General features: G+C 44.6%; 1 protein-coding gene across 1 annotated transcript in view; it reads right to left on the bottom strand.

The window, feature by feature from the left end:
- The window catches only part of SH3GL3 (SH3 domain containing GRB2 like 3, endophilin A3), a 64,568-nt gene that overhangs the window by 26,067 nt on the left and 22,599 nt on the right, over positions 1-15,902 (bottom strand). Inside the window, exons 5-6 of the mRNA XM_060095353.1 lie at positions 13,142-13,275; positions 8,740-8,898 (exon numbers count right to left, since the gene is read on the bottom strand). Coding sequence (XP_059951336.1) covers positions 8,740-8,898; positions 13,142-13,275 — 293 coding nt within the window. The remainder of the gene's footprint in view (positions 1-8,739; positions 8,899-13,141; positions 13,276-15,902) is intronic.

Below are 15,902 nucleotides of genomic sequence, written 5' to 3'. Positions count from 1 at the left end.
CACATCAAGAAATTAAGTAAATTAAGCTGTTCTCGGATAAGAAAGGAAGCCAGGAAACAGGGCACACACCAGGCCAAGACTTGCCAGCCCCCTATATGTTTTTGTTGCCCCCTATATGTTTTTGTTGCTATCAGCACAAAATCATTTCCCTGAAAAAAACAGCCCAAAGGAATAAACTAGGAAGACTCTGGCAGCTCTCTTTCCCATGAACCAAGACATTCATGAAATTAGTGACCAAATTACAGTGGATGTAAAAAAATAAAATGAAAAAGTTATGTTACATAAAAAAGCCTGGAAGGCCTGGGGATGCATAATTTGAGGAAGAGCCATCTCCAGTAGGGCACTGGAGCTCCATTCCCTGCTTCCCTACATGTTTGCGGGGCCGCTACAGAAAAGAATGATTCATTAAACTGATTTCCACAAGCCTCAGAGGCAGGACCACTGGGTTGAGGTGCTGGGACGGGGAGGGGGTGGGAGGCAGCGTGAATCCCATGAACTCCAGAACCAGACAAAGGCACAAATCAAAATCAATCCCCCTCTTTCCTAAGCTTCCCCATAGTCTATGCATCACCTCCTTACTTCATTTGCTAATCAGCTTAGCGGAAAGTCTGCCTGTTTATTCACCCTTACACCCTCACCCTGCAAAACCAATCATGGACTCCTTTGCCTTCAAAGATCCAAGCTGTTTTCATTTGCTATTATTGACTGCGTTTTAGCTGTCTATACTTTCATTTTCCTTGCCCATGTACACCATTTTAAACACGGGTTCATGTTCATGTAAGATATACATGGACTTCCACTTGGGCCATACTGTGATCAGCATCTGCACGATGAAATCCCACTGTATTACATTTACTTTACCACACTCTGTGGCTGGAAAAGCAACAAGCCTAGCCTTAAATTTCCAAAAACTCAATAAACAAAACAAAGACAGCCTGGCCCCTACAAAATCCTAAGGATTTCTTAAGTTTCACCTCTTTGGCTTTTACGCATACTTTTAAATGAGTCCAGCACCACAGCCTAACAGGATCACAGTAGAATCTGCTATGGATTCCTTACAGTGTAAGAGCTGTGTGCTGGTTAAAATCTGCACCACACTTCTCTATCTTTAGTAAAGTTAATTTATATATTAGTACCCACTTCGAAATATGCTTGACATCTTATAATTTTTAAGGGAACAGTGAAAGGTAGTTGAATGAATATTCCTTGAAACACACGTGGTGTTGGGAGGGGGCATCACCAGCTATCATCTCTGATGTGGCTAAAACACTAGATTATGTATTCCAGAGAGGCATTTGGATTCATTGGATGGCTGACTTTGGGAAGGAAGTGGATCTTGGGGTCCCTTAAAACCTGGAAGACAACAGCAGTGCTGTACATCACCTGCACATAGTAGGTGCTCAATGCAACTGCTGAAGAGGTGGTTATGAAGCTGTAAGTCTCTTGTTGACAGTGAAGCCATGTGGTGCCCCAAGTGGATTATCTGCCTTTCCCTGCCAGAAAAATGGAAGCTTCCAGCTGTCCCCAGGCCATGAGTAGTGAGCTGTATGCAGGCGGCCTCTGCTTCCCAAACCCCAATGAGAATTCAATACCTGGACCGGCAGAATCAAGGTTGCAATAAACCCAGGCCTGGCAAGAGTCAAAACCTGTCCAGAAGGTAAAACATTTCTTCCACTGGCCACACCACTCAATTTGGCAAATTCATCTATTGAAGCAGGAAACGTCACCTGGGATGAGAAGAAAAACTTAATTCCACTGCCACCTGAGACCTGTGCTGCCACTTGGCTGGTGCCGTCTGGAGAGTAAAGTGTGACCTCACACCCCGGAAGGGTTCCCATGACACACACAGTGGAACAGAATTACCAGAGAATTAGCTCCGGTCTCTGAAAGTAAAGTGCACTTGCTGTTACAGATAAGGTCACACCCAGCTCAGACGCCTCAGGTGAGAAACTCGTGATGCAAACAGACTTCCCTATGGGGCTAGAGGTGAAGGAGGCAGAGACCAGACAAAGGCAATGCTGGCTGACAAAGGGGCGGGGTGAGGACTATGACACTACCTGGGAGGTACATGGAACCATGAAACCAGGAGCTTTTGGTAGACAGAAAAGTGGCCCCCAAACACGTCCAAGTCCTATTTCTCCAAATCTGTGAATATATTACTAGATGGCAAGAGGGCCTTTGCAGATGTGATTTATGTAAAGGATCTGGGATTAGGAGATTACCTGCATCATCTGGGTGGGCCCAATATAATTCCAGGGTCCTTTAAGAAGAAGGCAGGAGGGTTAGAGTAAGAAAAGGAGATGCGTCAGTGGAAGCAGAACCAGAGTGAGAGATTTGAAGATGCTTCACTCCTGGCTTTGAAGTGGAGGAAGAGGCTATGAACCAAGGGATGCAGGTGGCCTCTAGAAGTTGGAAAAGACAAATAAATGGGTTCTTCCCTACAGCCTCCAGAAGGAATTCAGCCCTGCCAATACCTTGATTTTAGGACTTCCAACCTCCAGTCTTTAAGATAATAGATTTGTGTTGTTTTAAGCCACAGATTTGTGATGATTCAGCAGCAATAGGACACTGCCATTTCAGAGCTGCTTTGGCCTATTCTCAAATGAAGCAAAATCTAACAATGGGACTAGCTCTGGTCAGGGACCCCTGTTTATGGGGGATGGGAGTTGTTACCTTGAGACTCATAGGAACCAAACTCATGGGGCTAATGAACCCACTGAGGCTGTTGGAAGTACCTTAGCCCTGGGGACGGGGGCAGAGACTAAGAGTGGGAGAAGTTCCCAAGAGCTGTGGAAAGCGTCCAGGGACACTTGGGTGGGATCTGAGCCACTGGGGGAGCCTGTGGACCAACAGCCATTGAGGGGGCTTGTGGAACTTTGGTTGTACCAAAGGAAGAATGGCTCAAAGGACTACATAGTAAAGGCCCTCTAAGATCAACTCTCTGCAACAGGGATATGGAAATTGGGGTGGCAGAGAAGGAGCAGGGCTGTGAAATCTCCTCAGACCCTCCAACAATCAGTTACCAAGGGACTGGTCGGTAGCCAGGTAAATGGGCACAGAGGCACACTCTGAAGACCACGGAGAGAACAGAGAGAACTTGACGTGAATAGGTAATGCCCCGCCCAGATCCTTGGAATATACAGTACACACAGCATGCATGAATGCAGAAATGTGCATCTCCTGGGACCTGGCAAGCTGTCCCCTTTCACAACTGAAATGACGTACTTCCAATGGAGGCCACCTTCGATGTGAATTGTGATAATCCAACTGATTTCTGGCTCTGTCATATCAAAGACTCCACTCTTTTTGGATTCCTCAGAGAAGCTGGAGGAAAATTTCTCAGGAATTTTGCAGTCTGGTCATAAACAGATGCCTTTTCCAATAAGGCAAAGGCCTTTATTTAGAGTTTCTGAGAAAGTTTGAGTCAGGCCATTAAATTCGTATTAAATTAATAACATGGATAATAATCCTCTACACTCTTATTCTCCACTTTATACTTCTAAAGAATTTCTTGCATGCAGGGTTTCATTTGCCTGACACTGTAACGGTGAAAGTGACTTTCTAGGGGCATATAGCTGAACAGAGGTAAAACCACAACCAGATTTCAGGTCTTTCCCTCTTTGTCGGGAGTGCTTTCTTTCTACTAGTCCAATACTTCTTAAATGCCTTATTCGATATATCACAAGTCCCTTGATATGTCAATAATAAAATAATAATAATAATAATAGTGGTGTGGAAGAGTTCTATTGTCAAATAAGTTTGAGAAACTGCCTTGTGTATCCTCTTTTAGGAATCTCCTGGAGATTAATTTTTCATATATTCATATAAAGACTCTGAAAAGTCTTGTGATAAAGCAAACCTGTTTCATTTTGGTTAACCCAGGCTTTCCCAAACTTATTTGACCATAAAGACATCATTCACGGAACACACACTACATCCCATGGAATGAATTTTGGGAAACACCACTCTAGACCAATGGAAAGAACCCAGGAATCTGGAATCTAGTAATTCCACTTGTTCTGGGAGCCCATGGACAGAGGGAGGGTCCCCAGGCTGGGGATTTGTATCAGGAGAGCTTAGAGGATATTGCAGGTGCCTGGCCTCATCGGACTGAAATGGCATCTTCTGTGTGATATTTCTGGCCCCTGCCAACATCCAAGACCTACATTCCATTATGTCGTGTCGTGAAGAATAAACTTCTCTGTGAAGACAGAAGAGGAGAGTGTTAACAGGCCTAGGGGTGATTTAGCATTCCCAAGAAATGGCAGTGGAGACGGGGAACCAACTGCTGAATATCCTGTACCCCCATCTCAGAGCTAACTATCGGGGGCACAGGGCCCCCTCCCCTAGGGGAGGGTTGCTCTGGGTGCCTCATCCCAGCCTGGCACAGCAGAAAGAACCAGCCCTAGACCTGCCCCTCTGGGCTCCTGGAAAATCTCATGGACCAAAACACCTCCTGGCTTGCATCTGCATGTAGAATAGGAAGCTACTCAGCTCCGGACAAGAGGTGATGTGATGCTCAAGGGCTCCAATATAGCACTTACTGACAAGACCCCCAAGGACGACAGCATGGCGCCAAAGGAGACTCTTCTCTTTGATTACCCCATCCCCAACTCTGCCAAAAATAGGTAGAAAAACAGATGCCACTTTCCCTTAGGAATGAATGTTGGAGTAAACAATTCAGGGCCTTCTCACCACCCCTTCCTTCTTTCCACGTGATAGGAGGAGGAGTGATCCGTCTGATTGATGAGATTAGGGGACCCTGACACTCAAGGCGACTGGACCCTGTGCTGGAAAGGCAAGAGGGGCCTGGCCCTGGGGTCTGTATTCTTGAAGAAAGTGGGTTTGTGAAGCAGCTTTTCTGCTCTGCACACCTCACTCTCCCTGAAGGTGGCTCTAAGATCTAGACGAGGTCTGGGGTAAGTAGTTGGAGGCCAGTGTGGACCCAGACCCAAGCTGCCCACTCAATTTTCCAGACAGTCCTGTCCTCTAGGCAGGAGGCTGGTTTGTCATCCTTGTTTGGCTGCCCTGTTTGTCTCTCAGTTGGGAGAATGCAGATATGAGGACAGATGAGCCACCACATCCTGGAAACCTCCAGAAAATCCCAGGAAGAGTTGCATGATCTGCATTTGGAGACCCGGGAAAGACCAAGCCTGTTAGTTCCAGTTGGAGTTCTCCTCACATCAGACAGATCTTTGGCAGACAGATTTTGTAGGCAGTATCTGGTGAAGCTTTTAGTGTGTCTTAGCCAGGGCTATAGGACATGAGGGCTGGAGAAGACACTGCCTGTTCCCTGGAGAGCGAGACTTTGGGATTTGCATTGTTAGTGCCAGACAGAGTTGGGCAGGTGGCCCCAGAGCTTCAGACACACCACCTCAGATGGTCTCCCTTCCTTCACACTACTCTGCTTTTCACTTTCTCTTTGGAGGGAACACTTGCAAGCCCTTTCCCCAGCCCAGCTTCACTCCTCCCGCTGTGGATGAGATCAAGGAATGTTCATTCATTAGTAGGATGGGTTCTCTGCTCTGCATGGCCAGAGGCCATGGGTCTCAGCCTGTGTCTGGGTGTGAGAGTCAGGCTGGCTCTGCACCGGGGAGGCTTTTGCCAATGAGGGTGCAATGAGCAGAGAGTGCAATCGGGACGTGGGTTGGCCATGCCAACCCCTCCAACACAGGTGACCAGGAGGCCGGTACCTTACAGTCATTGGGTATTCTCATCAGTTAAAAGGGCTTCCCCTTGATTCCAATCTGGTTTTTGTGTCAATGCCTCAATCAGTCCGAACCCAAAAGGATTATCAGTTCTGATGGATACCTCAAACCTGTAACCCACAATAAGAGAAGCATGTCCCACTTGTGTTTGGAGAAAGTGCCAGGGCCTCTGCTGCCTGCCACCATGTCCCTGAGGCCATGTGTTTGACAGAGTCTGTCCTCAAGAAGCAGGCATATCCTGGTCTCTAGCAGGTACCATGTCAGATGGAATGTCCAATCCATTGGGCAAAGGCAGGGCCTGCAGACCCACTGTGTTTAATCTGGGAATTAGACAGATCCCAGCCATCTTTAGTTCCTGGAAGAAAACTCAGCCATCACCAGCCATCCTGAAGCACAGCTCTTCATTCAGAGCTTCCTCACCATAAAAAAAAGCAGACATGGATACAAAAGTCTGAGTGATGAAGGATGGACATGAGGTTGACCCAGAGGGAGCAGGAAGTCAGGGTTCTGTGAGCTGCAGAGCCACTGGGCCTGGCCTGGTTGCTGGAGAAGGGCCAAGGACAGGCCTGAGGGTTCAAAGCATGCCTCATCCCACCATGTATTGCTTCTTTGTCTTTCCCCCAATAAGTCACACCCACTATTTATCCCCAAGCACCAGGCAGTTTCAGTATTAGCATGTCAGATCCAAGGGGAACTGGAGAACATTTTCTAGACCTTGCCTCATCAACAGGACTGCCAGACCACCTGGATATGGCCAGACACTGTCATGGGAAAAGACAAGGTTGTCCTTTTCTAGGTCTACTTGCTGTTACCCCAAGAAGAGAAAGAAAGCAGTCTTCTGGAGCTTCCATGATAACTTGTGAGTCTCCTCAACTATAAACCTGGGAGGGGCAAAGGTAAGAGCAGCCTCCCTATCATAAGTCACTCAGTAAATGGTAGCTTTCGTCACTGTCATCCTCATCTCACCACCATCAGTCTCCTTAGCACTGCCATTATTTTGAGAATCAGCAACCACAGCACGTAGGGTAACCACTACAGTTGAAAATGGCACTAGGATAGGTGGGAAGAGAAAGAGGTGGAGCCTATTTCCAAGGCAGCCTTTGAAAGTCCTCCACCGTTTCATTATTCTGATCTCCTCCCATCTCGATGGCCAGTTTCCATGGCTGCCAGTGAAGATGTGGACCCAGGCCCTAAAATGAGGGAGCAGCCCATGCTCCTCAGAGCTGAATGAAGGCGCCCCCCACCCACCCCAGGAAACTTTAGGGGAAACACTGCAATTCATGCCTCTGCAGGGCCAACACCAGGACCTCCGTGGGGCTTGAGTTATAAGCTAGCTCTTACTTATCTCAGGGTGGGGTGGGCAGGGGTTAACTCATTTGTGACAAGCAGAACACTGTCAACAAATGGACAAATGACTGAGTTCTTATAAGGAAGGGATCATTTCTGATTTTGACTGATACTGAAGGGAAACTGAGGTCTCTTGGGTCAACTGCCAAGACCAGAGCAACTGAGACAGGCCTCCCTAATGGAGTACTTTGCAATAGCTCATCACAGAGCATGAATAAAGGTCATGAATAAAGCACGTGGGTTAGACAGCATGTCTGACACATGAGATTCAACCTCAGAGTTTAAATCTACCTCTAAAGTACCCAGGACTGGAAGGGCAATGTTTGCCGCAGCCTGATAAGGAATACATGCATCTGATACCTCACACTTCAAAAAATCAAATATGGCAATCCAAGACAAAACCAAACCAAATGGCCTATTGCTAGGGGATAATTTCAAGGAAATTTCTATTTTTAAGGGAAAACAAACAACAAAGAAAAACAGGGAAAACTGTTATACCTCTTCTCATTTCTCATAAGATGTAAAAGAAAAAAACCTGATAAGATATTTAAAGGAGAAACATAATAGAATGCACTTTTTGGTACTGAGGCTTAATGGACATGGGGATTTCACATTGTTTCCTCCAGGGTTAATGTCTTGTCAACAGTGGACATAATTCCCCCACAACACCATGGCATAAAAGGTGCTCAGTACATTTGGTTTGACTAGACTTGAAAGATGCAAGACCTCAAGGTACCTTTTAATCAATTATTAGAAGTAGAACACAGTGTTGCAGAAAAATAAACCCTCTGACTTGTTCCAACAGGTTTGAAAGTCCAACAAATAGGTCCGAAGCTAATGCTGGGCTGAGGTGGCTCGTGGCATCACAGAAGCTGGACTTAGGGTGGGAACTCTGAACGGGGCAGGTGGCCAAGGGCTCTTCCCATCAGGCAGTAAAAAATGCCAAATGACTTCTCATTGCCAAGGCAAAGAAGGGTGGCCTTCAGCCTTCACGGTGCCCAGTTGGGGGTTACCATCCTCTTTAGTTCCATTTAATCTAACTTTACTTGGACAAATAAAATAAGAGCTGGTGGCAGGAGTCACGGTATAATAGGATGTTAGCATTTCTGAGGGGTATGTGTCAAGACCTTCACGATCCCCAAGTTCACAAGCACCACTATGGTACAGCTGAAAAACTTAGGTCATGCTTTTATATCCCAAAGGTTCACTATGACAAGTAAAGGCATCAGAGAGCTGGGTGATGAGTGAGGCTCTCCCACTAGCCAAGAGAGCTGCTCCTCCTCAAACATCTGCCTCACTGAGCGCTCTTCACAGTCTTAGCAAAACTGCAAATTACCACCATGACTTGGGCTTTCTATTCTCCTGCAAAACCACCAATGCTATGGCCTCAAATACAAAGGCTGGTCTACGATGCACTTCACCTAAGACAACCCCACCTCCCCAGGGCCAACCCGAGCACATCTCTGAAGCAATTCCAGGATCAACAGGACTTCTCCAGATCTGAGATTTGAGTCAGGACTTGCTGGGTATCTGAAGCTATTTCTTAGGCAGGAGATAATGGTTATGGAAAATTCTGGAAACTTTGTAACAACTAAGGCTCCAGAGCTTCTCAACATGCTGAACCTAGTCATACAGTCAATGTTTTCATTCACATTAAAGTCTTCTGTTTGGTTTAAATACTTACATCATTTTCTAAAAAATTAAACATGCTTCTTTCAGCCAACTCCTTTGACTCTTCAAATTTTTCTACTGCTTGTCTGACTTCTTCATCTGGTATCTTACCTACTCGCTTCTTTTTATAATCGTAATCCAGGCGGCGGCCTTCCAGCTTTTTCAGGTGGTGCTAAGAGACAAAGGGGTCCTTCAGAGAACTGTGATGCTCAAACACAGCATAAAGAAATATTCAGCATTTCTGTGAAAATAGTCATTGCTTTTTCTTGGCATAAATTCTAGGGGGCAGGATCCCACCTTACACTTCTTTTGCATGCACTCAGCATCTATTAGAGGCTCCCTCCACTGCCGGTCTACAAGGGACATTTGTGGAATGAATGAATGGGTAGATGGATGGATGGATGGATGGACAGATGGAAGACAGAATGACTGAGTGTCTATATGGAACATAAGGATGCAGTATCAGTATGCAGATTAATTTTCCAAGGTTCCCTATAGGACCCCTCACTTAGGCTCCATTAATGTCCAGATAATTTCCAGCCATATTAACTACACCCCAGAAAAGTATGTTTCTTTTGGTACTATTGTCAACTCCTCACTAAGAAGCAGATTATAAAAACACAAATTTCTAGTATCCTCTAGAATACTTATGAATCTTCCATAAAGTTCCCAAACAATTACAGAACAAGTTGAATAAATACCCTCGATGAATGTGATACAGAGGACAGATGCTCACAGGCAACCTCTGAAATGATGGAATTTCTTTTTAAAAATATGATCTCTTTAACAAAGTAAAACAATTATAAATATTAGAGGTGTCCATTCGTGGAATGCAGTGCCTTGCGTGGTAGTAAGTTCCCCATCACAGTTTGTGTTCAAGTAGAGGGATCCCATGTCAGAAATACTATAGAAGGGATAACCACACAGAGCAAGGGAGTTTATGACCATAACCCCTGGAAAACAGATATTTGATATTGAAAGTGTATGTGAAAACAGATTGTCCCACTGAAGCATGTGGGTAACTTGACTATTCTTTTTAGTGGGAAGCACTGGTTCTAACCTCCATAATGATTGGGTGAAAAGAGTACATGGGACAAAAAGTCAGAATCATCTCTCTTCTGACATGTTCTTCTGACTCTGGGCAAGTCTCTGAATCCCTCTGTGCCTCCACATATGTGGCTGTAAATGGGCACAGCCAGGCTTAGTCTGGCTACTTATGGGTGACGAAACATTTATAGAAGCCCTTTGAGTCCACAAGACCTTTTACAGATATGTCAGTCATGTGTTAAATGAACAGGCTCTCCACTCCAGATGTCCAAGATATATACAGCACAGCTGAGACTATGAAAAGCCTTCTGAATATTAGACGCTTAATTCTTTTTTTTTTTTTTTTCGGTATGCGGGCCTCTCACCATTGTGGCCTCTCCCGTTGTGGGGCACAGGCTCTGGATGCACAGGCCCAGCGGCCATGGCTCACGGGCCCAGCCACTCCGCAGCATGCAGGATCTTCCCGGACCAGGGCACGAACCCGTGTCCCCTGCATCAGCAGGCGGACTCTCAACCACTGCGCCACCAGGGAAGCCCTAGACGCTTAATTCTTGATCATCTATAGGATTTAAGTTTAAATTTATACAGTTTCTCTATCAAACCAGAGTTGAAGAACAGGAGACACCACTTAGAAAATTATTTTTTTGCATAGGGAGAAACATTTAAGGATATGTGTATTTTGTACATTTCTCCCACTCATTGCTCAGGATCCACATTTGCGTCCATGACTAGCTACCCTACTGAACCAGGTCAAGTGGAAGAGCAATGTTGTCCAGTGGACTTTCTGTACAGCTTTCTTCAAGGTCAGCAACACAAGAAGAAATGGCATATTATGTATTTCAGCAAAGGAGGTATTTGGTTCTAAGGTTCTGCATTTGGGAAAGATGTTTTGGCATCCCCACAACACAGAATGTCTCTTCTTTAGAATCATCTGTTCAATAATAATCTGTGAGCACAAAGGCTGCGCTAGTCATGCAAAAGTGAACAAAACATGCCTCCTTACTCCAAAGCACTTGCTGCCAAACAATAGAAAAAGAGAAGCAGTGATGCTCACAGCACAGGAAGCACAGAAGGAGCACCTGATTAAGCCAGGGAGAGAACAAGAGCTTCCCAAAGGACCAAACATCTGAGCTGAGATCTGCAACGTGAGATGACTTAGCCAGGAGAAGGTGGAAAAGGAGAAAGACAAAGAATAAAAAGAGAGCACAAAGCAAAACATCCCCTGGGGACTGTAAGTAATTCATTGAGGCCAGGCAGAGAGTTCAAGTGGGAAGGGGTGAGCGATCAACCCATAGAGAGAAGGAGGGGCCAGGAATTAGGGACTACGGTGCTGGATCTTTACCCTCAAAGTCAGTGGGCAGCTACTGGGGGCTTGTACTTTAGGAAGACTCTGGCTGTGGTGTGGAGAGTGGACTGGAGGGGCCGAGATGTGAAGCTGGGAGTCAAGGGCTGCTGTGCTGATGTGTTTAAATGTTAACCCGAAGAAGCCTATAGAGAGAAAGGGGAAGAAGGGAGATTCCGGAGAGAGGATGCCGGTGTGGCAAAGGCCCTGAGGAGATGAGGATAATGGACTCTGGGGCCCAGTGGAGGACTGGCCTGAGGGGAAGAGGGCAATGGGAGTAAGGAGCTGAGGAGGGTGCTGGGGGGGACTGGGGGTGGTGGTCAGGTAGCAGAATGTCCTGGGAGTCCTGAACGGTTGCTTTCATTTTTCTTTCAACCTTCCTGAATTCCCCTCCATAGCCTCTGGTTTTGGTATAAATTCTAAATGCCTATACGGGCATCCAGGACTTTCCATTAGGAAGCTCTGGAATAGGGCCCAAGTATTTGCATTTCTAACATGTGATGCTGATGCTGCTTAGGGACCACATCATGAGAATCTGGGCCTGAAGAAAGGAAAAGGGGACATCCCCAAGGCTTGGATGACTTCCAAGCTGGCCCAGGCTGCATTCAGATCACTCCTCAAGGCACCACCAGGAAGGTCTTCGGGGCAGCTTCTCAAGGGGGTGCCCAAAGAAGGTCTTGATGCAGCCTGCCCCTCCAGAGTAAGGTCCCTGGCAGGGTAGAAGTCTCAAGACTGTTTCTGCATATCTGCAAAAGCACCACCAAGCAAGTGGCATGTGATTACCTACAGGTCCCTGAAAGTTCCCATGTATGCTCTGGAGGGCCATTTTTAACATTTTCCAGATACAAAATGTTGATTCATAGGTACTGATTTCCTTAAAAAGTAACGGAAAATAATGATCACTAGTGCAACGTATCAAAAGACGCAGCTAGGGAGTGTTCTAATTTCATGTAGCTGTCCAGTAATAGCAGGACATGGAAGCAACCTAAGTGTCCATCGACAGATGAATGGATAAAGAAGATGTGGCACAGATATACAATGGAATATTACTCAGCCATAAAAAGAAATGAAACTGAGTTATTTGTAGTGAGGTGGATGGACTTAAGAGTCTGTCAAACAGAGTGAAGTCAGAAAGAGAAAAACAAATACCATATGCTAACACATATATATGGAATCTAAAAAAAAGTTCTGAAGAACCTAGGGGCAGGACAGGAATAAAGGCGTAGACGTCCATAGAGAATGGACTTGAGGACACAGGGAGGGGGAAGGGTAAGCTGGGGTGAAGTGAAAGAGTGGCATGGACTTATAAATACTACCAAATGTAAAATAGATAGCTAGTGGGAAGCAGCCACATAGCACAGGGAGATCAGCTTGGTGCTTTGTGACCACCTAGAGGGGTGTGGGATAGGGAGGGTGGGAGGGAGACACTAGAGGGAGGAGATATGGGGATATATGTATATGTATAGCTGATTCACTGTGTTATATAGCAGAAACTAACACATCATTGTAAAGCAATTATACTCCAATAAAGATGCTAAAAAAAAGATGCAGCTAATATGGTATGATTTTGATAATCAAAAATCCAATACATGGAATTCGCTGGCAGTCCAGTGGTTAGGACTCTGTGCTTTCACTGCCGGGTTCGATCCCTGGTCGGGGAATTAAGATCCCACAAGCCGTGGGGTGTGGCAAAAAAAAAAAAAAGGGTATTAAAAAATAAATAAAGGTTGCTTTAAAAAAAATCCAGTACAAAGTTATGCAGTCATTTTGTTATGCGAGAAATGCCTGTAGAAATATGTATCTTGAGCTTGGCTTCTAGCTGGTTTCAATAAGGTACAAAATAAAGGCCTAATTGATCCTGGGACTCTTTCCCAATGAGCCAGGTAAACATAACTGAGTTATTTTTTTACCACCCACAATAAGATGATGCTTTCACTGAGTCGCTATAGAAATGTTCTAATGATTTTAAATAGTATAAACATCATACTAAATAGCAACAGGCAGATTTATAGTCTAGAAAACTTACCCCAATCTCTTTTAAATCTTTGTCTTGTAGTAACTGAAGTGGATCAATAAAAGTTTGCTTTACATTAATATCAAGAGAGTCTTTCACCTCAGCCATTAGCTTCATGGATTCGCCAACTTCTATCAATGCATTGCCTTCAACAGAAAATACAAATAAAAAACATTCTTTAGCAGACCTAACTCTAAGTTAACAGTGATATTTATTTAATTTTTTCCCAAAAGTTTGTGATGATCAATGGTGTGTAACAAGGTCCTCAACTCTGGGACATTTGAATCTTGACCCAGAGAAAAGAAAATGTAAAAACGAGGAAGTCTTTCTAAATATTTTCCACATTTTCCTCACTACTTCTGCACTTTCTCCACCGCATAGAATAAAACTCTGAGGCTCAGACAGACTGAGGCACTTACCGTATCAGCCACTAGATGGGGTTAAAGCTTCTTTTTTTAAACTGGTAGTTTTGTGAACTGGCACCAAGGGTTCCTTAGAGGCCCAAGAACAAAATCCGTCTTTGTAAACAATAAAAGGATTCATTCATCAGGGATTAAGTATTAACCAATAAAGATTACAATAGAAATAAATGAACAAAACCTCATCTCAGCTTCTAGCTGCTAGGTCTTCTTGAGGCCACTCCTTGTATTCTTGAGATGGTTCTAAGTTTCCCTACCCTTTCTGATGTCAAAGAAAGTCTGGCAGTGTCACACAGAACAGCCTTTCAGCAGGGTGGGAAGGGTCTGCTCTTGCCGTGAGGTCCAGGCCAGCCATGCCAGACTTGAGCAGCGATGGGCAGCTTAGCTGGATTAAATCCTGGTATTCAGCACCAGCTAACCTGCAGTAATTTGCAAGCAGGCATAGCTGAGCACTATGAGGGTTGCAGGTTTTCTAGAAGACATCTCTGGGAAATGCTGCACTAAACTGAACTCTTTTTCCTGTAGTTGGGGTTTTCCAAATAAATCTCATAAAAAGTTAGAGCTTGCGGTCTCTCAACTCCCAGGCTTGAAGAAGACCTGAAATCCCAGCCCAAGAATTAGCATTTCTAGCTAATTTTGACCTTCAAGTTGTTTCACCTACAAGTCAATTGGCATGTACAGTTTATTCATCTGTAAAACAGGGATAGCAATATCACCTCACCTCACTTTTTATTTTTTTTAAGAAACAGCCTAGATAGTGTATGTTATAGGACCTTGCAAAATGTAAGTGGAAACCATTACTCCAAACCACAGCTGACCGAGACTCCGTTTTGCCGTATGGGTAGCTTTGTTCCTCCTGGGAGGCTATGTCTCCTTAACTAACTCCCCAGAGTCTGGTTCTAACTCATTCTGAGATGGAAATGAGAACATCCTTTCCTGGCCTGGGGACTCTTTCCTGCCCAGCTGGTCAGAAATGGAGGATATGGCTTCTGACCCCACTGCTCACTCTGCCACCAGTGCTCACACCCCAGAATGTCAGTTAATTTAGCTTTGACGAAAACATTTCTAAATATGTTTCTTAGAAGGCGCCAAAGGTGACATTCTGAATATTAGCTGTCACCTCCATGGGTCTGATATCCCCTCTCCTTGCTCAAGATTCCAAATCCACGAGGACGTGGGACTCAGCCTCCACCGGTGGAGGTCTCTGCACTTGAGGAAGGTTCTGTGTGGCCCCAAGAAGAAAGCATCCGACAGCACAGTCTCTTCCTCAGAACAGCAAGCAACCCCTCTGTTCCTAGTGTCCTCCTGATGTCAGCTCTCTCTCACTGGGCACCTAGGAAGCTACCAAATTGTCTGCCCTTCAAATCCCCTGCCCTGTCACCTGACCAGACGCACTGCAGGACTGTCCATGGATGTCAGGGCCTGCCTGGCGGTCTCTCCTGTTCCCTCCACTGGTCAGCCTTCAGGACAAGGAATAGGCCATCTTGGCCCCATTCACCCAGGAAATAAAATAAAATTCACATTATACTGCTCTGAAGGATACTGTTACCCTCTGTGACTAACTAGTGTTTTAACATACGGGAATTTTTTTTTTAAGTTTTCAAAAGACTTTCCCCCCACTTTCCTAGATGAATGACTATGGCCTAATACCGGAATCCTCAATTTCCATATCTTGCTTTGCTACCACTACATGAGTAGCAAACGTGCCAAATTCTCCCGGAAGATTTAACATATCAAATTCGACTCATACCCAATATAATTTAAAGTAATCTCAATCAAAATTTAATAAATTTTTTGGGGATTCCCTGAGGGTCCAGTAGTTAGGACTCAGTGCTTTCACTACCAAGGGCTTGGGTTCAATCCCTGGTCGGGGAACTAAGATCCTACAAGCAAAAAAAAAAATTTTAATTAGTTTCTTGTTTTTTAGTAGAGGGGACTTAAAATGACTCTAAGTTTCATCTGGAAAAATAAAACAGATGAGTATGTCCATGAAATTTTTATAACATTTAGGGGAAATTTTAGTTAAATATATTAAATATATTTTAAAATGACAATATTTAAAACAACATGACACTTGATCAAAACAGGGTACAGATCAAGAAAACAGAAGAGAAAGACCAGAAACAAACGTAAAATATATAAAATTTTATAACAAAAAAGTTATAGAAAATCAGCAGAGAAAGGTTGAACTTTTCAATAAAATGTTAGGGCAACTAGCTATGTATTTGTGAGAACACAAAATTAAAACCCTATTGCACAGTACTCATCCATTAAATTCAGGAGCTTGGGAATTTAAAGGTAAGAAAAGAAAACATATGTATGAAAAAAAAGTATAAATAAACATTTACACAGCT

The sequence above is a fragment of the Mesoplodon densirostris genome, chromosome 4, assembly GCF_025265405.1.
Source record: "Mesoplodon densirostris isolate mMesDen1 chromosome 4, mMesDen1 primary haplotype, whole genome shotgun sequence".
In the NCBI taxonomy this organism is placed as follows: domain Eukaryota; kingdom Metazoa; phylum Chordata; class Mammalia; order Artiodactyla; family Ziphiidae; genus Mesoplodon; species Mesoplodon densirostris.
This window is presented reverse-complemented; position numbering and strand designations above follow the sequence as displayed.